Consider the following 26,435-nt stretch of genomic DNA (forward strand, 5'->3'; position numbering starts at 1 on the left):
CAGGTGTGTCCAAACTTTTGACTGGAACTGTGTATTTATTCTTCTCTGTAATAATACTACCTACTTAGCAATGTCCCTGGGGCTTGAGGGCGCCAGGGCAGCCCGTAATGCCGGGCTGCCCTGCATTACGCACTCCTGCCACCATCATTACACACACCTGCTTCCCTCATCACGCGCATCAGCGATTCATTACACTCACCTGGACTCAATCACCCGTGTTATTACCTCCCCTATATCTGTCTGTTCCCCAGCTCTGTTCCCTGCTTCTGCATTAATGTTTGTTTGTCTTTGTATACCTGGTTCTGACGCTGTTCCTGTCATCTTCCATATCTGTGCTAAATTAAATGTTCAACTCTCCATACCTGCTTCTCCTCATCAGCTTCGGTTCTTACACAATCAAGTTAGAGCAGCTAGCTTGTCTAACTATCTTAGCTGGCATGCCTGCTGGCAAGGTTGGTAGACTTTAGAAAAGCTAGCAAAATACTAAATGCACTGAATAAGACACATTTCTTTCAATCTTTTACCCAGATTTTAGCAGAGATGCAGAGAATCATAGTTAGATTCTTTTTTTAAAGAACCACCAGTCAGGATGATACAGACAGCTCAAGAGGTATGCTTAGATATGCAGGAAAATAAACACATTTTTTTCACATAAAATTAAGCATATTAATTATGGTTCTAGATTGCAGGAGAAAATAGTTTCAGGTGTTTGAGAAATGCTAAATCCTCTACACCCCCCCAGCCATCCTCACGTACTTGGTGTCCCCTCAGACTTTCGGGGTGCATGACGCACCTGGACGGCATAATTCCCATTCAATCAGAACACAAATTACTTGCAGACACTCCAGCAAACAAAGACATTGATTTGCAATGCCATCCACAGGATTAGAGCTTCTCTCCAGGTGTTCTGTCAGAAATTCCACCTCTGTTTAAGAAAGGTTGTTATGAAGGATATTGCAATACTCTTAAAGTGGCAATGAAGCGATCCTGTCAAGCATTATGAATGCCTTTGCATACCCCATTCTTTTTTATTTATGTGTATGTTGACTTTTTGCAATAACAATACATTTGGTGTTAATTCTTCTGCTTTCAGCAATAATTAAAATTGCTTTACATGGGATGGATCGAGAGATGCGAGAGGAGTACCTGGTCGTCATTCAAGCAAAAGACATGGGTGGTCATATGGGAGGGTTGTCAGGGACAACAACAGTTACTGTCACACTAACAGATGTCAACGATAACCCTCCGAAGTTCTCAAAAAGTAAACAAAATGCCCAATTCTCTCTCCATATACTATAGTTAGAACCCATCATTGGTAAATCTGAATGTATTTGTTGTTGTTTTGCTGCCTAATATTTTTATTATTAATAATCAGAATTGTACTAGTTATATAGATGCATAGATAAGGGTACAACATCTACTGTTAGGGTGAAATAATCATGACGTCCTATTCTTCAGGTCTGTACGAGTTTGTGATCCCAGAGGACCTTGCCATTGGTCAACCTGGTGGCAAGGTAAAGGCAAATGATAGGGACATTGGAGAGAACGCCAAATCAACGTACAACATCATTGACGGTGATGAGAGGGATGTCTTCGAGATCACTACAGATGCCCAGACTCAAGAGGGGATCCTTCGGCTAAAGAAGGTAAGGATCTGACGCAAACTGCCCTGTCCTAGGGTTCCACCTTGATATCCTTAACAGCTTCAACTTAAACAAGGACCAAATAGTTGGTTGCAAGATGGGATATCAAAGGAGGAAGGTCGTTCATACAGGCTACAGGTCAGAGCTGTATATGTAGACTGATTTAATTTAGATTGACCATGGGGGGGAAAATGCTGTTGTACTACATATATTCTGCAAAGCAGTTTCAATGGCGAAGATGCAGAAAGATGGCGGCCCCCCATGTACTGTACTTACCACAAACGCCTCATTTGCTAGGTTCGCCGTATTGTACAGTGCACTCTGTTACAATTTTTTTGTGTTGGCATTAGCACAGTATACATGATCCCAATTCTAGCAATTTGGCAATTTTAAGAAATAAAAAAATGTGATTGCGCTAATTTCTAGGCACATTGAACCATGTCACACGCCGTAGTTTAAAAAGTCTGTGGATAGTGCGCAAACAAAGACATCATCATCTGAATTCCTCCATCTTAATGCACCTTCGCCATTGAATTAATCTGTAAGACTATATCAAAAACAACTACCAAAATGAACACTGTTGATTCGGTAGATGGTTAAATGTACAAAAGGGAAAACAAATTATATGGCATGTTTGCCTCCAGCAATCTAAATATTTACTATTACACAACCATATGGAGTGTCACCGTGTTTCCGTAGAACTGCGATGATAGAAGAAGAAGCTACTTCAGGCCTGAAGTATTGAAGTGTATGCATGACTGATGGATGTGTGCTCAAGTCTTGACTCATGGTTTGTTTAATGTCTGGAGTTAGTGCTATAGATCATTCAAACGTGATTGTATGTCACTGCATTTGGATGCTAAATGACATTACATTAGGACATCCACTGTGACTTCCTATTGGATGAAATGAAATCATATTTTTTCTGATGATCTGCCTGGAATAGATTATACTCTACTAAACAAAATAGACAGCTTGAGAACAAACTAGACATGATCAATAAGACCTTTGACATACTTCCCTCTAGTATTTCACAGCGACAGCAGCGCTGTGGCTCTGCCTCATCACTTTATTCCGGTATACTTGGCTTGGAATCTGTTGCCTGCATTGCTAATAGCATGATGGATGAGATTGCATGTGAAAAACAGGAAATCAACTGCCTACTCTCTTCTCACCTCCACATCTCCAGATGGTGAAGTTCAGATTACTTTAGCAGAACTGGTATTTCTGCTTCCGTTCCGTACTCTGAACAACATTTTCTTGGTTTCAGAGCCCTGTTGCACCAGCTCGTGGAGTTTTTCTTAGCCGATGTGGAAGAACAAAGGATTAAATGGAGCAAATAGCACCACGACACTCCCAAAAACAAAAATAGTTTTGTAAACTACTGTCAAATACCAAGTGCAAATTATTAAAGGTTCTTTGCGGCAAGGTTACAAAATATTGATCTAAACACGACTGCAGAAGCACAAACTAAGAAGTGGCTTTGTTGTTTTGGGTTTAAGCTTTTTATCTTCCAACCCTCAGGCCTATCAGGGAATGTTAGTGGGAAGTTCTGCTTCCTCCACCAGCCAGCCCTGAACTTTGATGTCTCTAAATGGCCTATATGTATACATACAGATCCTATGCTGAGATTTACGGGAATTTGAAGCATGGCACAGGAGGGCTCTGAGGTGGGGATGTCAGCAAGGGGCAAGCATGGGGGAAAATGGAGTGAAAAAGCTGTCCCATCTTCATATGCACATACTGTAGCAACACAAGCCGGTCCGACACGTTCACTAAGCATATGTTCCATCAATATGAAAACCAAAGTGCTGCTCTCCGGATTACAGAGAGTCAAGTGCTGCATGAATTGAACTCCCCCAAAACTATGAGTAATGGCAGAGTGGCATAGAGGGCCAATTCAAATATGGCTGACTCAGTGGAGAGGTCAGATGTCATTGAGGATCGTTTGAGAGGATGAGAATATGAATACTATTGTCAAAGTTATATTCTGAGGTAAAACTGTCGAGGTAGAGTCGCTTGTTGAAACAATCATACAGTGTTAAGAGGGGGAAAAAAATACATAATTCTTTGTTATAAGATTTGGTCAATTATGCATTACAATTTAAAAGTACAATTATAACTGCAATGCAGTAAGGAGTCTGACTTGTTAATTGTTGTTGTAAATCAAATACAAAAACAGAATAGAGGTGATCAGGAAATAGTGCTGAGTAGTTAGTTTAACTATTGTGGTATTCCATCCTTTGTCTGTGGTGTAATTCGGACAATTGACCACTGTCCACTTCTAGCCCTGGGCTCCTTTATACTTGGTATTAGGCTGGAATCCATTGAAACCAATGTTTGCTCTTGGTCCAGCTGTTCACTCCTCTCAGCATAGAGGAGGAGGAGAAGAAGGTGGGGAGAGAAGAGAGAGAGGAAGAGCGGTTAATAATGAAAATGGTCCAAATAGCTTCTCGGACTGCGGAAGACTGGGCTGCAGGGCCCTCTCCATACGGGTGCCCTGATGCCAGACGTGTGGACTTCAAAGCCCCCCGTCAGTCCCCGTCCCCAGCTGCTTTTCTCTCACAGCTGGGCCTGCTGTCGGCACTGCCCCAACACTGGCCTAACCCAGCCTAGGAGACCACTGGATTCTTTAATTTTTTTGTGTGAAAAGCTGGAATACATTTTTTGATCCCTCTGTGAACCCCTCTCATTCCCAAAGCCAACTCAAATCCCCTCAAGCGGCAAAGCCCAGTTTTGATTTCCCTATAAATCCTGGTTTTGGAGTGTGGAAGTGACTTGGTCCCATTACTCTAGTATTATAAGAGAGGCCAGAGGTGATTCAAAATAGTACTATAAGAGCTGCCAGAGGGGATTCAAAATACAATTGTGTCTAGGATGCCTACAGAGACGCCAGAGACTTATTGTGATGATTTTACATGTTGCAAATATTCAATGATGAGCATGTGTAAAAAAGTACTGGACTGTTTCTCAATGTCCTTGTGAAATAGGAATGAGACCAACTGTTATTTAAGGGGTATGTTTCTTCTCACTGAAGTACACATACAGTAGGTATGCAATTCTCCATAGGAAATTGCATTGTTTGTGTTAGAATTCCTGACGACACATCCACTTCTATTCAAGTGATGATAATGCCTCAATAATTGCTATCCTTCAAATGATTGTGGCAATAATCTTATACCAGTGTTATCGTCATGGTAATGCATGTCCACACAATTATATTTTCAGGTAGCACAAACCTACAAATAACATTATTTTCATTATTGCCTAACACATTTGAACCAGATCGGTGTGATATCAGATTAGATTAACTTTATTTACAGCCGTATTCTATCCTAGAGCAGATGTCACAAAACAAATTGCCAACACATGGATTACTTGAGGTGAGATTGTGGTTATTGCTAATAATTACAAATGTTGTTCCACCCTGTGTTTGTTTTATTTCCCTACATGTTTTGATAGCATCAGAGATCACACTTTTCAGAAATGCTTCAGACATCAGCTGCATTTCCCCCTGTTGCTTTTTGGACATCAGTGAAAGGCATGTGTTTCTGTCGTTTTGTACAGCCCCTGAACTTCGAGACTAAAAAGTCATATACACTGAAGGTGGAGGCGGCCAACATTAGATTTGATCCCAACAGCGGCGCCCCCTTCAAAGATACAGCCACGGTGAAGATTGCAGTGGAAGATTCAGATGAACCCCCTGTCTTCTCCAAGCCCACATTTGTCCTGCAGGTGGACGAGAATGCCCCCATCAACACGGTTGTAGGAACGGTCACAGCCCGCGATCCTGATGTCACTGGCAGTCTGGTCAGGTAAGAAACAAGATGTTATTCACAACCTCATTTCACCAAACACTTGTTTACCTTATTGTTTTCACACCCATATAAGGACTGCGCCATGGAATCATATGCATTTCAAAACATAGTCTTGCCACTGTGCATGTTTCTTTTGGAGGTGAAATGTGAGCCGACGGCTGCCCTGGTTTCCTTAGGACCACAGTGTAGTAAACTTGAAAGCACAGCACAGGGAGACTTCTCTCCGTGATGACTTTGCCTGCTGCGTTTCAGTTGTGTGACTTATTCTTGGAAATACCACAAGGGCACCTTGTATAGGTTATACAGGCAATTTCTCTCCATCCACCCCGGCATTTCATTAATTCTCCAGTGACTTGCCGCGTCCCCCGGACAACACTCAACAGGTTGTGTAATTTCATGGCGAACAGAGTGCAAGCTGGTAATCATTATTTGGCTATTGCCAAAGCAGGGGAGTTCAACCTGGTTCCATCTACATAAAAATAAATCAAATAGGCATACCAAGATAACGTAACCTGTTCTCATGTTTGGGTATCTCTTTAGTTCTTCTTCTGTGACCCCCAATGCTCTTTTATGTTGTACTTTCACTACGTTTTTCATTATCACTGTGCTGTGCTGTGCATATTTATTGACATGTGCTTTATATTATGCTGTTGATCTATGTGTGATAAGCACGGCCCTATTTCATTTTTATGTGAACATGTCTATCAAAGTGGCCAAAATAATTGTCATAAACGGTAATCCGTTGTACTATATTGACATGTCCGACTGGCATTTGGGAATCATATTTTTCAGTGTAATGATGTATTAGGTTGTTTTTTCCACTCGGGACTTTCTCATTGAAAGTATATTTCTGATTCCTTGTTTTCTGTTTTAAATGAAAGAGCACTTCATGTGTTCACTATTTTGTGGATAAGATTACAGATTTCGATAAGTGAATTGAGGCTGAAGGATATTATGCCAGTGTATGTAAGGCTGTCCGAAAGCTTTCAGGCAATCAGAGTTAAAGGAAGCTTTACGGAACCTACTTTGAGGCTGGAAGAGTTTGGAGCCGGATAAAAATGAATTATATTCAGCACGTAAGTGGTTAATGTCACATTGCTTCTCATGTCTGCCAATGTCAAGGAAGGCATTCAACAGTAAAGCCATTCTGTTTAGGGGAAGGAAGGGAATGGGAATGGCTCTTACACAGCTTGAGATGTTCATGCCATCTTGTGTTGTTTCTCAATACTGATAAATTGCTGCAAGATGGAATCTTACTTTTTGGGGGGTATTTTCTTAAAACTGCATTGTTGGTTAAGTAAGTAAGCATTTCACTGTAAGGTGAATACCTGTTGGATTCGGCACGTGACAAATAAAATGTGATTCGAATGTACTGTACCTTTAATGCCCCCATGCAGTCTTTATATTTAATTTCTAATAAATCACTATGTGTGTTTATTTCATGAAAATAATTCCCCAAATATTTGTTATTATTTGTTTCCATGAGCTGTCATTGAAATTCTCAGTCTGATCGTGTGGTGTTGACACACATGTTAATATAGGTACTGTACATACACAGCCCTGATTGGCAGATAGGATCGTCTAGACGAGGGGCCTTCAACCTTTTCAAGCATGAGAGCTACTTTTAAATTATGAAACATGTCGCAAGCTACTCATACATTTTTCCTAGCTTTCAAATAGGCACTCTTGGTATTCTCCCAAAATCAATTTTCTCGCTTCTACTTGACCTGGTTTGGGATTTCTTTTCTCAGTTTTTCTCTCTAAATATTACAATTATTCATAGAGAAACAATGAAATTGGATGTTGTGAGTCCATGTCAATGCTTAATTCACATCAGAAGATACTTTTTGAATGTAATACCCCTTTAGAGGAGAGGACTGTGCTGGTCTAGTGAGGTTTTTGCTGGTGCATTATGTCATGACACATGATTGATACAAGTAGTCATTATATAATTCTTAATAATTGAGCCTACTTTCTAGTTTACTTTCTAACATTTCCTTGAGAATGTTTTAGGGAAACTCTTTCTGTCTACCCAAAAGACAGATATCATTATGTCTAACAGATATACAGGGTCAATATTGATGGAAATAAATAGGCAGATATTGTGTTACGTTTGACTTTTAAAGCCAATAGTGGCTACGGCACCTTTAGAAACTATTGACACCCCTTGACTTTTTCCACATTTTGTTGTGTTACGACCTGAATTTAAAATGGATTAAATTGAGATATATATACAACCGGTCAAAAGTTTTAGAACACCTACTCATTCAAGGGTTTTTCTATATTTTGACCATTTTCTACATTGTAGAATAATAGTGAAGACATCAAAACTATGAAATAACACATATGGAATCATGTAGTAACCCAAAAAATAAAAATCTATTTTATATTTGAGATTCTTCAAATAGCCACCCTTTGCCTTGATGACAGCTTTGCGGTCCAACTCATCCCTAACCATCTCAATTTGGTTGAGGTCGGGGGATTGTGGAGGCCAGGTCATCTGATACAGCACTCCATCACTCTCCTTCATGGTAAAATAGCCGTTACACAGCCTGGAGATGTGTTGGGTCATTGTCCTGTTGAAAAAAATGATAGTCTCACTAAACCTGAACCAGATGTGTGCCTTGAAATCTAAATAAATCACTGACATGTCATAAGCAAAGCACCCTCACACCATCACACCTCCTCCTCCATGCTTCATGGTGGGAACCACACATGCAGAGATCATCCGTTCACCTACTCTGCATCTCACAAAGACACAGAGGTTGGAACCAAAAATCTCACATTTGGACTCCAGACCATAGGACAAATTTCCATCGGTCTAATGTCCATTGCTCATGTTTCTTGGCCCAAGCAAGTCTCTTCTTCTTATCGGTGTCCTTTTGCAATTCGACCATGAAGGCCTGATTCACGCAGTCTCATCTGAACAGTTGATGTTGAGATGTGTCTGTTATTTTAACTCTGTGAAGCATTTATTTGGGCTGGTATTTCTGAGGCTGGTAACTCTAATGAACTTTTCCTCTGCAGCAGAGGTAACTCTGTGTATTCCATTCCTGTGACGGTCCTCCTGAGAGCCAGTTTCATCATAGAGCTTGATGGTTTTTGCGACTGCATTTGAAGAAACTTTCAAAGTTCTTGAAATGTTCCATAATGACTAACCTTCATGTCTTAAAGTAATGATGGACTGCTATTTCTCTTTGCTTATTTGAGCTGTTCTTGCCATAATATGGTCTTTTACCAAATAGGGTTTTCTTCTGTATACCTCCTACCTTGTAACAACACAGCTGATTGTCTCAAACACATTAAGAAGGAAAGAGATTCCACAAATTAACTTCTAAAAAGGCACACATGTTAATTAAAATGCATTCCGTGTGATTACCTCGTGAAGCTGGTTGACAGAATGCCAAGAGTGTCCAAAGCTGTCATCAAGGCAAAGGTTGGCTAATTGAAGAATCTCAAATATAAAATGTATTTTGATTTGTTTAACACTTTTTTTTGGATACTACGTGATTCCATATGTGCTATTTCATAGTTGAATTCTTTACTAGCATTTTACAATGTAGAAAATAGTAAAAAATAAATCAAAACCCTTGAATGAGTAGGTGTTCTAAATCTTTTGACAGGTACAATTGTCGACCTTTTTATATTTCTTCAAAAGCTGTTACACTAAAAGGGCATTTTCATAATTTTCACAATTTCTATGTTATTTCGACCTCTTAGTGTGGAAACTGCACTGTTTCTTTAAGTCAAGACATTTTCCCTGTATGTTTTCATAATGTGTCAGATATATAATGTGCCTGTATGTCAATTGCTTTTCACCACACATGACATGACATGCAATATCGCCATTGACAGTTTAGTTTATTGTATTACTTTTATAAAATGTAACTTCTATTCTGTAATGTCTTCAATTTGATCTCCTTGAGTTTCTTGTAATAATGTAATAATTTCTGACAATTTAGTATCTATTTATATTATTTGTGTGTGATTTTGAATATGTAATAATGCATCATCATAGAACTGTATGTAGTCTCTCAGAGACCTCATGAAGAGACAATCAATGGAAGTCTCATACTGTTTTTATGCCCAGACAAATGTTATCCTTGACATACCATGCTGTTGGATAGAGTGCATCGCTATGGAGTGATAATAAGCAATTGTTGTGACCATCACAGAGGTTATAGGCAGAACATTGATAGCTTTATCTGAAAGACTAGATGTAACCAGGTAAACACAAATGTCTAGTGTGTTTGAATCTCATCATGGATAATTTTAGCATTTTTACTAATTAGCAACTTTGCAACTACTTACTACTTTTTTTGATCTACTTTGCAACTACTAGCATGTTAGCTAACCCTTCCCCTGATCATAACCTTAACCCATTAACCTAATTCCTAACCTTAACCCTAATCGTAACCCCAACCCCTAGCCAAGATAACATTATCCTCCAAGCTAACGTTCGTGTTAACAACCTAACCACCTATTGTAGCAAACGTTAGCAACAACACATTAGAATTGGTAACATATCATAACGTATTGCAAATTCTTAATATTATACGAATTATAATTTGTAACATATCATACAAATTGTAATTTGGACTCTATCATATGAAATGGATGATGGACATCTACAAATGTATACATACCTTATGAAATGTAACAAAGCATACTGAATGGAGGGAGACAGATTTATATTTACTATGTTATGTCTACCGCTAAGTCCAGGTTGTGAGTAAACACCCTCACACCGAAATGACTCACTGTCTCTCAGTCTGACCAGGATGACTCAAAGGCTTTGGGCTGGTTCCTCACTTAGACCTCAACCCTCAAGCTATACTTTATGCATTCAACCAAGGTTTCAGGTGGACTTCATCAAATGCAACACAATTCCTTCAGTGTCCTCCCATACTCTGTGAATATGATTTTAATCTTGAATGATCATTATGCTCAAGACTTTGGGCATTACACCATAGCTTTGAAGGCTAGAGTAAGAGCCAATCAAGGGTATCATTCCAGTACCTGGTATTGATGATGCCTTTTAATAATACGTTATGGCTAACCTAGGAAGTTGCCCTAAATACCATGTAGAGAAACATTTGCGCATTGACGGAGTTGAGTGGGACATGCACACAACGCTGAACCCGGTGAGGGTATAGAAGAGGATCATAGGACAACAAAAGGTTATGGGTAATGAGAGCCAGGTCTGTCAGGTGACTGTGTAAGCTTGTCTGCCTTTCTTCAGGCCCCGCTACATCATTTACTTACCTTGACAGCTGACATGTTGCAAATGTTAATACGAGGAGTCATGTAAAAGAGATTATGAAAAATGAATGTAAAATGTAATGTCAAGTAGGCTTTCTTGTAGAAAACAGGTTCAGGACATGTTCAGGGAAAACGGAAATAAATGTGTCCTTACAAAGATCTGGTTAGCATGCGGAGGACAGAGAAATTAGTTCTACATCTGTGATCCTCCCAATAGAATTACTGACCTTATATGAGACAGAAATGTCATGAATGCATTTGTTCTCTGTCTCACACTCATATTACTGGCTTTATGGCTTATAGCCAACACTAATTATAGCTATCACTTCTAACATCCCTTTTTTGTGACCCAGATGACAGCTTAGTAAATGTAGTGTTCAAACCAAAAATAATATTGACACAGTGTGTAAAAGTTATACATGTCATATGATTGAATAAGAAATATGTTTTTAGGTGGAGAGCTGCCCAATGTAATTGGAGTCAGGTATTGAAGGAGTGGAAAGTATGAGGTGCTATTTTATGTCGTCCTTTCCCGGCATTGAATTATTCACATCCAATGATCCGCTCCCAAACACATCCTCACACCTTTGACAGTCAGCACCCATCTCTTGCATGGAACATCTGATAATTGTGTTTGATTTAATTCTTTTCACATCACATTGTTAGTTTGATTGACACGTGGCAGAACATTTCAGGGTCGGTCTCCCTCCACGTGAAGCTGTCAAAGCCTGACTGGAATCCACTCCGTCTCCTGGAGAATTCTCCCAGGTGGTTTGGACTGTCTGCCTGTCTTGAAAGTGCTCTGCGTCTGTGGAGGAGTCCTCCTGGACCTCCTGCCTGCCGTCTGAGGATTTACACCATTTCATCAAAAAAAAATTGAAATGTCATGGCTCAATACGTCTCCCACAGTTGGAATCTAGGGCAATGGCTTATTTATTTCATTTCCTGTAAGCTCTTTGTTTTCATTATTATTTTGTCATTGTTGTTTTTTTTCTCTCCCATTTTTCTCATGCAGAAATGCATGTCTGTCAACAGGTCTGTGCTGATAGAGATGAGCAGTTCCACAGTGAAATAGGATGAGACCCAAGGTCATGTGTGAAGGGAGATGGGGTTGGGAGGGTGGGTGGAGGAGGATTGCAAAGACCATTGGGGAATTGGATTAGTGAAAAAGCAAGGCATTGGCTAAACTTTTGACTTGGATTTTGCTTTGAACGAGGCTATGTTTAGAGGGAGGGGCATTTAGTTTAAAGGAATATCCATGTATGTTCTGTGTGGCATTGAGAGCATTCAACTATTGAATGTATGCATTCACATGCATATGATATACCTTAAAGGCCTTGTTGCTCTTGGTGACTTTGATGTTTCTAACTGGCAGCCTTAATTTAGGGCAATTCACAGTTGTTGATGGCATGTTTTTCACATGTGTGGCAATGAATGCGTAAAAAATATTGAGTGTATGCATTCAAATAAACATGAAAAATAAAACCGTTTCCATGCCAATAACATGTTTTTCACATGCCAAGTGTGCACGTGTGTCCTTTCTGAAAGCGTTTGAGGGATTGGCCCCCCACAATGCACTGTGACAAAGCCAGTTCTGCAGTCACAATGATTTTGGAAATGCACATAAATACCTTTAAGAGGCTTTTTAATGGTCAATGTGTCATCATGTTGTTGCTATTGGTGAGGTTGTTGAATTATATATAAGGTTGCTGCCCTTGAAATGCTCTTCTGTCTTGCTTCAATCCACAGAACAGGGACATCAGCGTGAACGAGGATGGTTGATTTGGATTTGAATTTAAACGCAACATTACATTGTACCCCGTCTATCTTGTGACTTTCCCACCCCTCCTTAGTATGACCCCTGTGAAGTTTTTCAAACGAGTTCAAGGTAAAGTCACAAGGAAAGGAGATACTGTTAAGGAGGATGGTAGTGTCACTAATGACATATTTGTATGGAGGGGGACATTAAGGAGCCACTGTTGGGAGACTAAACCGGACTCACGACCACTTTAGTTTTTAAAGAACCTCCTAAACCGTATTGCGGCTTGAATGTCCTCTCCTGCTAATCTGAGACCTGTAATTCATTCTTCGATTATAATTATTGACTTCCTACTGCTTTTCACTTACATTCATCCACAGGAACCTCTTGATGGATACGTCTCCATTAGTCAGTGCACCCAAGGCATCGTCGAGAACGGTTAGCTGTGTGCTGCTTGTAGAACTTCTGATGATTCTCTCTATTTGTGTAGGTACTTTATTGATCGCCACACCGATCTGGAGAGACAGTTCAATGTTAACGTAGATGATGGGAAGATCACGTTGGCCAAACCACTGGACCGAGAGACAGATATGTGGCACAACATCACAGTAACAGCCACTGAAATCAGTAAGTAACATTTCCAATAGAAATTGTTACACTGTTTGTGGTCTACTACATAATTAACGAAATGCAATATCCTTTTCATATCAATGCAATGATGAAGGACGAGTGTCAACTCAGGGGGGGGGGGAGACAGCTGCTTGTGAACATTCAGATCTGTTTACGAACCCAGTTTGAACAACTTCATTCTTGCCTCCAACAAAGGAGTGACCGGCCTTCCTAGTCCTCTATAAAATAGTCCTGCACTTGTAACCTATCTCATGTTGATGACCATAGAGCGTGATACAGCTCAGTAGTCAATTTGTTGGAAGTGCGAGTACATTAAGAAGTATCCAATTAACAGTTGTAAACACAAACGCCAACATTGTTTGCACCAAAGCCAGCATCCATTACGGATACAGGAACATCTGTGATCCAGGAAACTGACTGACATCTTCGAGGTAGAACGACAAACAACTCAAACCATATGTACAACTTTATTTGCATAACAGATTGTTTCAGGGGGACTATATGTTGTTATAAAATGTAGTGCACACCTTAAATGAGAAATGTAAAATACTTGTAACTTGCTCCCCCTCGCCCTTCTTAATCAAAGGGAAACACTAATTGTCACAGCAATAACAAAATAAAAATAAAAATATCCCAGTTTTTTTATATCAAAGTGATGCTATAGAGCATACATTCATGGCATGTTATTGTAAATGCAATGCGTCTCTGTTGATATTCATGCTAGTTTTTGTCATGTCTGGTGTTAGACATTTCACTGTGCCTTTCATGACTTATGCTAAAGTGACTGTGACTCAAGACAGCAGCATCAATGAACGCACTTAATCGAAATTGACCAAAATAAATGTCTGTTTACTATTCTTGGTGGATTGGAGCCAAGCAGGAATCCTCTCTGGCGTGAAGAGGAAGAAATGTGTTCCCAGTCCAATTCCATTGCCATTTGCCACCCAAACGGTGTCGCGTTCTACTGCTTGCACCAGTTGACATCTGACTAATCAGATTGCAATTCTTGCTGCGGTGGAGTGAAAGTCACTTTAACAGAGCACAAAGAAAATGTGGACACTTCTCTTTTTCCCCACTCTGTCCATCTATCACCTTCTAGCAAACTGTCTATTTTAGTTTCTCTCTGTTTCCCACTCTTTCTCTCCTCTCTTATGCTCACCACTGGGCATTTTGTCCTGAAGCATTCTTAAGTGTAAAATCCTCCATTTGCTGCAGTGTTATATCTCAAAACCATTTTCTGTTTTTCTGTTTTCTATGTGACAACATGCATCATGCACATCATTGTTTTGAATGTTAGCTATGTGTATGGTCTCACAAACATACAAAAAGAGGAAAGATGTCAACAGCCAGAACGACATCTATTGCTTCATGGACCAAATTATTAGCTAACAAGTTAGTGGTTGCAACACTTATTAAACACGATCATTTATCTCAAAAGGGACTGTCAATTATGGGCGATGAATAATCCCAATAAAAATCAAATCTAATTAAATTGCCCTTTATTATCTTTTTAGACTTCTGCTGCCGTTGATTCATTAATATGCATTTTTTTTAACCCTCATGCATGAAACATGAGCGTGTTCAGGGGATTTCAAAAGCACTTTGAATGTGTTTTTTTTCTTCTCTCTCACCACTTCTGTTTTGCATTCTTGATATTAGCTAAAACTCAGATTGATGTGGCTTCTCATCTGCCTTTCTATCAGCCAAGGGGATTATTTTTTTTTAAATAACAGAAGGAGAAAAAAAATCTGGGTCACGGAATTTACCTGGGATTTAATTTCCCGCTGTATATAGTATCCAATGTCATTGTATTCATTGTCTGTTGTTGGGTTTTTTGTTTATCAGGAAACCACAGCCAGATATCACGGGCTACCGTGGCCATCCGAGTGCTGGACATAAATGACAACGCCCCAGAGTTTGCGACGGAATACGAGGCTTTCCTCTGTGAAAATGGCAAACCTGGCCAGGTAGGGGGCATTCATCAAGGCTGCTATTGTCGTCTCCCCCTGCATCTCCTCCGTAATGATCAGCCATGGTGAATTATAGCCTATTTATTTCACTGGGAAAGTACAGAGGCAGGAGTGTGGCTTTTCTCTGAGACACTCTCCTCCCCTGACACAGCACATAGAGACGGAGGGAAAATGAGAGCAGTCAGAATTGATCAGAGTGAATCATAATTCAGAGTTGTCTTTCATGTCCTCCTCCAGATGGCACAATGGATCTCTGGCCAAAATTCTGGACAAGTGCTTTGCATTCTCCTTCACATCAATCCTATTCATTCAGACGACTACAATAATAAATACAAAAAAAGACCAATGACCGAGATAGCTGAATTCTCATTTCTAATCAATCACAGACATACAGCTTGATAATAACTATGATGGCAGGTAAATAGATGAACCCAGAAACCAAAAGTGTGCCAGGTGAGACAGCACCACATTGATAACAATCTCAAATTCCTGGAATGAATGGAGGATATTTTTCATTTTCTCTTAGCCAATGTCACGGTCAGGCTTTTTGTGATGGCAAAAAAAAGTAATGGATGACCTATCTCTCTAATGGTATTGGGCTCCTCTCTTTCTGTCTGTGTTTCCACAGGTGATACAGACAGTCAGTGCTGTCGACAAGGATGACCCAATACAGGGACACTACTTTGAATACCGCCTCATCCCAGAGATGTTAAACAATCCTAATTTCACGATAAAAAACAACGGAGGTAAGGACAGAACATGTGACTTAGAATGACAAAACATTTCTTATATCCTGCAGCATATTAGTCCAATTGAAGATGAAATCTAGTTGGATTACCGGACCCAGTGGTTAGCAGATGCGCAATAGCCTGGTCATCAGCTATTCTTTACTCCCTAGTGCATTTTGAAAGGAAGTAAATTAGTTGAATCCAAATCGTCTGCGGGTAGTCTTGCAGCTCATTGTAGGGTGACTTCTTGAGCTGTTGCTGCATGGCAGATGGCACTACATTTGTTTGCTAAATACGGTGATTGGTTTAGCAGGCTTTCTGTCCATCCTCCGTCCCCCCGTCCCCCGTCTGCCCCCCCCCCCCCCCGCTCTCTTTTCCATTACTCTCACTGAAGAGCACACGCTCATCCTGAAGTTGTTGCGTAATGTTTTCAAAGAGCTTGGGGCGAAGAATCTTCATCTGGTTCTGTCCAACTGTTTTGATGCGAAGGCTGCAGGCAAGAGGAACTGCTGTGTCTAGTTGTTAGTAAAAGGAAAATATAGAATAAGGACATTAAATGCACCAGCCTCTTTATCTAAATGGAAACCTGCCACCATGGAAACAGGTGTATTAAGAGACAAATAGGAAAAGTTGCTGAATCTAGAGGAATTAATAAATAAGAAACCACAGGCAACATTGAAGCAACATTTTCACATGTAGATATCATTATGATATGAATTCAACTGCTACAACTAATAGACATATATACTTATCCATAACAATAAACAGGTTTTTACATTTTAATCACATTTTCTCAGCAAAAATTTGATAGTGTAAGAAATCACTCTTCTTGTTAATGTCTACATTCAAAAGTTTTACTTAAACCCTAAATGGTTCTCAAGTAGATTACTAAGAAAAGCTCATCCATTGTTTAAAAATGGCCTTTTTGCCTTTGTGCAGATTGCCATGTCTCATTTTCGATTAATTGAAAATGATACTTTTTTTCCCAAAGTATCTCTCTTTCTCAAACAAGCATTGCAGAGCTCGCTACAATTTCAAATTCATCCCCCTGAAAAGATACAACAAATATTACAACAAATATTATGGCTGAACTCAAATGTGCTGGTTGATAAAATACCTGTATTTATGGGAAAGATGTTTGAAAAGGGAAAAGTATTTATCTTCAACTCGCAATCTGTGGATTCTGTTTCGATTAGATAGATTGAAATTGTACGTTAAACAACACAGCATAGTTGAATGGTATGTGTTGAGTAGAAAAACAAAGTGGGTGACCAGCAGAGATAGATGGGATGGGCTGAGGGAAGCTGAGGGTTGCGATGTGGAATTGGAAGTGGGAGTGAAGTTGCTGTGCGGGAGATAGAATGATGGTCAAAGATAAAAGTTTTTTTGTTTTAAAAAAACATAATAAAAAGTCAGTTTGAATGACAGACGGGCAGTGTTTTTACAGCTGATGCCGGTTTGTCTGAGGCTGATGCCATGCAGGTGTTTGTACACATGCATATACACACACTCTCATTCAAATAAATGCATACAAGAACACATGTAATAGTGCCAGACATGCACACAAACATATACAGTTGGCATTACTGTTATGATTTTAGTTGTCCTTGATGTCCTTTGTTTTTGAATGTTTTTGTAGATTCTTTTTTTTGCATTGTTTGCTGTTTTCTTGTCTTTTTCTTTTTTCTCTTTACCTCATTCTCTTGGTTGTTGGAGCATTGGGGGGGTTCTAGGGGGTGGGGAATGGAATTCATTAAATGTTGTATTTATTATTTTTCTTCTTGGGGGGGGGCTGTGGGAGGGGTCTCGAATGGTTGAGGGACAGCTATTGGGGAACTGTGGGGGGGGGGGGGATCTTGGAGGGTTCGTGTTCACGTTTTTTTTGGCCTGGTGGGAGATCTGTCAACGTGCCCTTGAGCAGGGCATTGCTTCTGTGTGTCGCTCTGAATGGGAGTCTGTTGGATGACTGGTATCATGTAGTTGTTGAGCGGCTTCACTGCAAGTATATTGTATGTTTCGGATATTCAATAAAATAAATACATACAATATAAATAAATAAATAAATACAAATATGTTTTAAAAATGTCTACATCTAGCTGTTGTGAAGTGTCAGTATTCTACATGAAAAATATAGGCACATACGACTATTTCCACCTGCACAGAGCAGGCAAAGCCACTCCAGTGAAGAGTAGCAGACCCGTTGAACTTTGACCCTTTGTGCTGGTTTGTTTGTGACGGTGACTCTAATTGCAGTGAATGTGCTGTGGAGAGGATAGGGTTAGCCAGGGCCAGGGTCAGCCAGCGAGGATATCCTACTGCACACAAGCTGTTCAGGCTTTAACCCAATACCTCAGAGAAATGTTCAGGTATCTAATGTGATAAATGGGATACCGCTGTGCACTTAAGATTGACACGATAGGAACCAGCATTTTACCAGGCACTCTTATCCAAAGCAACTTACAGTATTGGTCTCCCGTGGGAATCGAACCCACAACCCTGCCGTTGCAAGTGCCATGCTCTACCAACAGAGACATACACCGATTGTACAAAACAGGTGAATCCAGGTGAAAGCTATGATCCCTTCAATCACTTCAATCATTGTAGATGAAGGATTTTTTTCAAGTCTAGAGACAATTGAGACATGGATTGTGAATGTGTGCTATTCAGAGGTGCGAATGGGCAAGACAAAAGATTGAAGTGTCTTTGAACGGGGTATGGTAGTGGGTACCAGATGCATCTGTTTGAGTGGGTCAATAAAAGAAAGGGAAAGGGGAAGAGGAATACCTAGTCAGTTGAATGACTGAATGAATTGTCACGCTGCTGGGTTTTTCATGCTCAACAGTTTCCCATGCGTATCAAGAATGGTCCACCACCCAAAGGACATCCAGCCAACACGACTGTAGGAAGCATCGGAGTCGACGTGGGCCTTCAGGCTTGATTGCTAATGTTTCACGTCTCTCTGTCACGCATGCTCAGACAGAGGGTAGACAATTGAACTGCCCTCGTGGAGAAAGCACATTCATTTCACATGTGAACACGTGATATCATGTGAAGTTATTGTGATAACATTCGGCAACATGTAAAGGCTACATGTGATAATATGAAACTACACGTGCTGACATGTGATCACGTGTAAAAAAAATAAAAGTGTTCCAAAAGCACATTTTCACATGATTTCAAATGTGAACCTTCACGTGAAATCATTTTGCTTTTTTTTTCGTTACACCAACTTGAGTAGACTCTTACAGGAATAAAAGTGTTTGACAATATGTGGGTGAGTGGATATTATTAGCTAGATAATGAACACAGAGCTCACAGAAGTGTCATCAAAGAGTCCCTGGCACCTCTCGGAGTTGCCTTGTACCATCTTCTAAGTCAGTGCCGCACTCACCTCTCTTCATTTCCACATCTTAATATGGGTTTGACAGAATAGGATTCAATCGCTTACAGAGTTCTGCTATTAGAATATGGTGAGGAGGAAGGTGACTGAAAGCCATCAGCAGAGTCTACACGTGAGACCACAAAACAAATAGCAGGCCAATGCAACATGCTGTTTTTCTATCGTCAATTTGGAATTGCCCAAATAAAATAAATAAAATAAAAAATGTTACTGGATTGCAAAACATTTTGGTTTGTCACTACAAAAATACACGCTCTTACTCAACGGAAGCTAATTTGCTAGATGTTTTTTTGTTTACAACTGCTTTCTCTCCCCACAGACAACTCCATCAGTGTTTTAGCCAAGCATGACACCTTCCGGCGCCAGAAACAGGAGATGTATTTCCTGCCCATAATTGTGACTGACAATGGAAATCCTCCAATGAGCAGCACTAACACGTTGACCATCCGGGTGTGTGGATGCAGCAGGGAGGGAATAGTCCAGTCATGCAATGTGGAGGCCTATGTCCTACCCATTGGCCTCAGCATGGGAGCTTTGATTGCCATTCTGGCCTGCATAATACTACTTTTAGGTAAGATAATACTGATACTTTATGCCATTTGATTACATCTGAAAAATACCGACGTGCAACACTGGTAAACTTCTACAAACATTGTCTTTGTGAGCACATGACTTTGACATGTCCTCTTGTTCGGCAGTTATAGTGGTGCTGTTTGTGACGCTCAGAAGACACAAGAACAAGCCACTTATCATCAAAGATGACGAAGATGTGAGGGAGAACATCATCCGCTATGACGATGAGGGGGGTGGAGAAGAAGACACTGAGGCCTTTGACATTGCCACACTGCAGAACCCTGATGGAATCAATGGCTACCTGCCCCGCAAGGATATCAAGCCGGACCTGCAGTTCATGCCAAGGCAGAGTAGTGGCCCTAACGGTGTGGACGTGGATGAGTTCATCAATGTCAGACTCCATGAGGCGGACAACGATCCCACAGCCCCTCCCTACGACTCCATTCAGATCTATGGCTATGAGGGCCGGGGCTCCATTGCTGGGTCTCTGAGCTCCCTCGAGACTGCGTCCTCAGACTCAGACCAGAACTATGACTACCTCAGAGAGTGGGGTCCGCGTTTCAGAAGACTTGGGGAACTCTACTCAGTGGGTGAAAGTGATAAGGAGACTTGACCTTTGATCTGTAGAGACCCTTTGATTTTGTCCACATACTTGTGTATTATGCTAGGGTTTGCCAGCTTTTAGAAACAGCTGTTTAAAAAAGGGGGCCACCTTTCGTACTCTTAGATTGAAGTATAACGTTCATCATCTATCACATCAAGCGCTTTGTATTGTTGAGCCAAACTTAACAATGTCTATATTAGGAGGTCTATGATTCTTGTGGAGTGTAACTTAGATTCCGTCGTGGAGTGTCTAGCAGTATTTTGGGTATTTGTCATTTGCTGTGACTGACAGAAGCATAAAGACCTGGATTCTTGGTAGTTGCCTGATGAAAGAAGAGAGAGGGATTGTGTGATCTACAGCCTTCTTGGACAACGTGGAGATTCAACCACAGAACAATGGCACTACTGAGTGGCCCTCATCTCAGATCTCTACCCACCACCCAGCTAATCAAAGATAAAATAGGAAACTAAAAGAAAAAGCAATATTTGATCGACATTACAATGTTGAATGTATGTATGATTTGAAAAAGCGAAATGAGAACAACTACAATATTGGCTTCAAAATTAATTAGTTTAGATATCATTTGATACCAGGTGGCCACATTTATAAACTGTCTGAGCCAGACGGCTTGCTTTATACAACTATTTGTATTTACACGCTCCAAGTGTGGTTTGCAAATATTATTAGCCTATAAAAGACTAAAGCGAAAGACAAAAAAAGAGAAATGTAGAAACTTTGAGGCCTTCTTTTTACAGAAGCAAGCATTAAATACAATTGTATTCACATGTTTTTTGAAAATGATCGTGTTGATTCCTCATTATCGTTGTATGATTTGTTTTTGTTTTATATATCTGTTCTTATTTGCGTTTGTTTCTGTGCTACAGGTTATAAGTGAGTGAGAGTTTAGAATGATTCTAGAACTTTTCTTTCCACCACTGAAGCTATTTCATCACAGCTGAACTTGTTGTTTAGATATTGCTGTTAATATAGTATACAGAGAACACGAATTACTGTATAGTAAAATATTGGACGGAAAGGGAACTTTTACACATACAATTAATGTATACTGTTTATCATTATTCTGTATACAGAGTTACCAGTAACCATATAAGCACAATAGCTGGGATAATTTAATTGATGTGAATATTCGACCCCTCAATTTTATTTAGGACCCACGGGTAACAAAACCCATAAAAATAAAATACAGACTCTTGCATATTGTGCTACACTGTATGATATTATACAAAAAATACATGTACATAGAGTTACTGATAATGTCCTCAACTTTCATTGAGGTGGTAGGTTTTGTCTATGCACGTTAGCTCTTGCACATGAGAATCTAAAATGGCACTACAGCTGCGTGCATACTCAATTTGTACTGATACAGTATATGGCAGTTCTCAGTAGACTTCATAATATATATGAAATAGTCTTACATGCAGATCATATTTTCTACTGTGCTTTAACGCTTATAAATGTGTATGTTTAATTATTTACTCCCTGTAATGTAATCTAAGATACCCTGTATTGTTTCCTACTTTGTGAAATATATTTTTATAAATATTGCTGAATGAGTTTGGCTTTCTTCAGCAGCTAAGATGGTTGGAATAAGCGAGTTTTGCACAGTTCCTACTTGAATTATCTATGTCTGTCATTGTGCATCATGAAGTACCAATATCAATATGTCAACATGTCACATATCTTATAATTAGGAAGAATTTATTTGGCAGTGGATGCACTGACTGGTTTTAAAACCTACAGTCAGACCCAAAATTATTGGCACCCTTGGTATCTTGTTCAAACAAGTTAGTATCTAATTTGAACGACTTAATTGTTATTGTCTAATTAGGCCTCATTTTGTGATGCAGGGCCAGTTGTGTTTGTCCTTTGCTGCAATCATTCATTTACTGATGCCATCCACTGATATGATTATTCATTGACAGTTCTTTGATAGGGCCTGTAAGTGGGGAAAACAAGATCCCACGTTTTACCAATTTGACTTCAGATTCTGACGTTTATCCACTTTTCTCCAAACGTTTTGGAGTTGCTCAGCATCATCTTTCTTTAATTCTCAATGCTTAAGTTAAGGTTTACATTTTTGGATAGGGCAACAAAAAAAACTACACTTAAGTTTAGGCATTCATTCTGAATGGTTAAAGTAAGAGATAAGATTTGGGATAGGGTTCAAACAAAAACATCAAACAAGTGTCTTCCACTGGGATTGAACATGCGACCTTCGGAAGGATGAACTTAGTATCTCGAATGACTTAATATCTCGTTTGAATGACTAAGTCATTCAAAAAAGAACAATGTTGCTTTAGGGCTTCCATAGAATAAGCCAAAAACATTGTATAAAATAAATAATACAAATACTGAGCTATATTGTATGCACATTTTTTGGGGAAAATTTGATTTGGTATTTGTTATGTCTTTTCTATACTATACAGTTGCTCAGGGAAAGAGATGTTGTTTTACCTTTAAATACCTCACCTTGCGAGGATAATGGCACTGAGGTGTTTTCTAAAATGTTTAATGAGATTGGAGAACACATTGGAAGGGATCTTAGACCAGTGCTCTATACAGAATCTGCCCATATCCTTGAAATCCTTTGTCTGCGCTTATGGAATGGACAGCCACAGGTTTTTAATTGGGAGACTGAGATGACCATTGCAAAATGTTGATTTTGTGGTAAATTAACCATTTCTTTGTGGATTTTGGTGTGTGCTTAGGGTTATTGTCTTGCTGGAAGATTAACTTGTGGCCAAGTTTCCACCTCCTGGAGAGGCAACCAGGTTTTTGGCTAAAATGTCCTGGTACTGGGTAAAGTCCATGATGCCGTTGGCTTTAACAAGGGCCCGGGAGCAGTGGAAGCTAAATAGCATCAAAGATCAAATCAAATTGTGAAATGCTTACTTACAAGCCCTTAACCAACATTAATTTAAGAAAAAATGTGGAAACCAAAGAGCCCTGCAGATAAGAATGGGGGCATGCTCAGTCCTCCTTTTCCTGTAGTTTCTTTGTCTTGATCACGTTGAGGGCGAGGTTGTTGTCTTGGCACCACACGACCAGGTCTCTGACCTCCTCCCTATAGGCTGTCTCATCATTGTCGGTGATCAGGCCTACCACTGTTGTGTCATCGGCAAATTTGATGATGGTGTTGGAGTCGTGCCTGGCCATGCAGTCATGAGTTAACAGGGAGTACAGGAGGGGACTGAGCACACACCCCTGAGGGGCACCAGTGTTGAGGAGTGGTGGTATATAGACACATACAAAGAATATAGGTGCTTATCATGAGATACTAAACCTCAGGCGAGCAAAACCTTGAGAATTCGTTAGATTTCGTGCACCAGCTGTTTACAAATATATATATATAGGCTGCCGCCCCTTGTCTTACCAGAGGCCGCTGTTCTATCCTGCCGAAAAAGCTTAAAACCTGCCAGCTGTATGGTAATCATGTCGTTGTTCAGTCATGACTCAGTGAAACATAAGATTTGATAGTTTTTAATGTCCCGCTGGTAGGATATACATGCTCGTAAATTGTCTATTTTATTATCGATTGATTGTACATTGGCTAATAAGGCCGATGGTAAAGGTAGATTACCCTCTCGGCGACGGATCCTTACAAGACACCCGGGCCGACCGTTGTCCACGACATCTCTGTCTTTTCCTCCTGCGAATGACAAGGATGAGGTCCTTGTCGGGTGTCAGGAGTAAATCCTTCCCGTCTGACTCGTTGAAGAGGAATTCCTCCAGTACTGGGTGAGTAATCGCTGCCCTGATATCAAGAAGCTCTTTTCGGTCATAAGACACAGTGGCAGAAACATTATGTACAAAATTGTTAGGAACAATGCTGCAGAAGAGAAATGGGTATGGGGAGTTGACAGTTACTGTAATTTGGAACGGACATGCTACAGGACAGGAACAGAGTCAGAACTGGGAAACACAAAGACAGACAACAATCAATGCAGCAGTGGGGAACAGAGCTGGGGAAATGGAAAATATAGGAGAGGTAATAAACAGTCGATTGAGTCCAGGTGAGTCTAATATCGCTGATGCGCGTGACGAGGGAAGGCAGGCGTGCATAATGATGGTGGCAGGAATGTGTAAAGCTGGGCAGCAATGCTGGGTGTAAAATCACGATGAACCGGCAGAGGCGTGGGAGCCTGGCAATCTGGCAGAGGCATAGGAGCCTGACGATCCGGCTCAGATGTTAAAGCCTGTCGATCCCGCTGAGGTTGTGGGAGCCCGATGATCTGGCTGAGGCATAGCAGCATGACATGCCGGCTGGGCTTATAAACCTGATGATCCGGCTGAGGCCTGACGTGGGAGGGGTGCCTTCCGAGCCAACCGGGGCAAGGAAACCTCTCGAGCCAGCTAGGGAATGGAAGCCCGACGATCCAGCTAAGACACCCCTGGTTCCATCGGCGGCACCCCCCGGACCCGACGTCACCACCAACCGAACCGCCAGCACTCACCGATGCTTCATTTGAGGGCTGCTGCATTCTGTAAGGAACGACGCTGCAGAAGAGAAGCAGGTACGGGGAGTTGACATTTAATTTGAAAAAGACATGCAACAGGACAGGAACAGCGTCAGAACTGGGAAACACAAAGACAGATGACAATCAATGCTGCAGCGGGAACAGAGCTGGGGAGCTGACAAAAATAGCGGAGGTAATAAACAGGTGATTGAGTCCAGGTGAGTCCAAAATCTTAAATTTTCATGACGAGGGAAGGCAGGTGTGCATAATGATAGTGCCAGGAGCGCATAAAGCTGGACAGCCTGGTGCGCTCGAGCTCCAGGGGGGGAAGATCGGAAGCAGGCGTGACACAAAATAAGTTACAAATAACTTTAAAAAACATACACAATAGCACAATTGGTTACAGGATTGTAAAACGGCGGCCATCTCCTTCAGCACCACCATACAGTAGGCATGGGGTTATTTTCTTCATATGCATCTTTCTTTCGATGCCAAACCCACCACTGGTGTGCCTGGCCAAATATATCTATTTTCACGTCATCTGTCCACAGGAAATGTTTCGAATCCAAGTGCCAATGACATTTAGCAATGTAGAGTTTTTTGGCCATGCATACAGAATCTTTTTCTCTGAGCAATTATATTAGTACAAAATAATATAATTTTCACCCCCCCAAAAATGCATACCTGTAACGATATTCGTCTTCCTCTGACGAGGAGTATGAAGGATCGGACCAATATGCAGCGTGGCCCATGTTGATAATTTATTAACATTGAACACCAAAAACAAAATAACAAGGAGAACGAACGAAAGCGAAACAGTTCTGTCTGGTAGAGACACAGAGACAGAAACAATCAGCCACAACTAAAATGGGGAAAACAGGCTACCTAAGTATGATTCTCAATCAGAGACAACGAACAACACCTGCCTCTGATTGAGAACCATACCAGGCCAAACACATAAATACTACATAGAAAAAAGAACATAGACTACCCACCCCAACTCACACCCTGACCAAACTAACACAACGACATAATAAAGGAACTAAGGTCAGAACGTGACAATACCATATAGCTCAGTATTTTTATGATTTAATACATGTAGTCATTTTGATTATCTTTATCCTGGTTGCCAATCATTTTGGGCCTGACTGTGTTTCCTCAGGAATTCTGTCTTTTGAAAAACATTGACATTTGAGCCAGTAAAGTAAAGTATGTTACAATCAAGATTATTGACTGTGAACCTAAATTGTAAACGGCAGGCAGAAAAAAAACAGGAAATGTCAACTGCTTATCATTTGTTGCTCCTAGTAGCTTTTCTTTAAAAAGTGCTGTGTTTATCCACGTAAGATCCTGGGATTGTTCTCAACCTATACTGTCTTAAATAAGTACTTTATCAGTTTAACATTATGGAATTAAGTCGATTTAACTTTACAAATCACATACATTGTATAACTTGCTTGTTTATTGAATGTGACGAACTTACATGGGAACCAAAAGTAAACTTCACAGCTTTTGTATTGTCAGACTGGGTAGCTCAGCTCTGAACAACGGTACAACATGAAACTTTCCA

At 40.4% G+C, this 26,435-nt stretch overlaps 1 protein-coding gene across 2 annotated transcripts in view; it reads left to right on the forward strand.

The window, feature by feature from the left end:
- LOC109895023 (cadherin-8-like) overlaps positions 1-21,952 on the forward strand; it is an 87,826-nt gene extending 65,874 nt beyond the window's left edge. The window contains exons 5-12 of one of the 2 annotated variants that reach the window (XM_031830737.1): positions 1,094-1,261; positions 1,459-1,646; positions 5,211-5,458; positions 12,973-13,109; positions 14,958-15,079; positions 15,711-15,828; positions 19,530-19,781; positions 19,915-21,952. In XM_031830737.1, coding sequence (XP_031686597.1) covers positions 1,094-1,261; positions 1,459-1,646; positions 5,211-5,458; positions 12,973-13,109; positions 14,958-15,079; positions 15,711-15,828; positions 19,530-19,781; positions 19,915-20,396 — 1,715 coding nt within the window. In that variant the 3' untranslated portion in view covers positions 20,397-21,952. Of the gene's footprint in view, positions 1-1,093; positions 1,262-1,458; positions 1,647-5,210; positions 5,459-12,972; positions 13,110-14,957; positions 15,080-15,710; positions 15,829-19,529; positions 19,782-19,908 lie in introns of both variants that reach the window. The other variant, XM_031830736.1, reaches the window with a different exon arrangement.
- The last annotated feature ends 4,483 nt before the right edge of the window (positions 21,953-26,435 follow it).

The sequence above is a fragment of the Oncorhynchus kisutch genome, linkage group LG8 (assembly GCF_002021735.2).
Source record: "Oncorhynchus kisutch isolate 150728-3 linkage group LG8, Okis_V2, whole genome shotgun sequence".
In the NCBI taxonomy this organism is placed as follows: domain Eukaryota; kingdom Metazoa; phylum Chordata; class Actinopteri; order Salmoniformes; family Salmonidae; genus Oncorhynchus; species Oncorhynchus kisutch.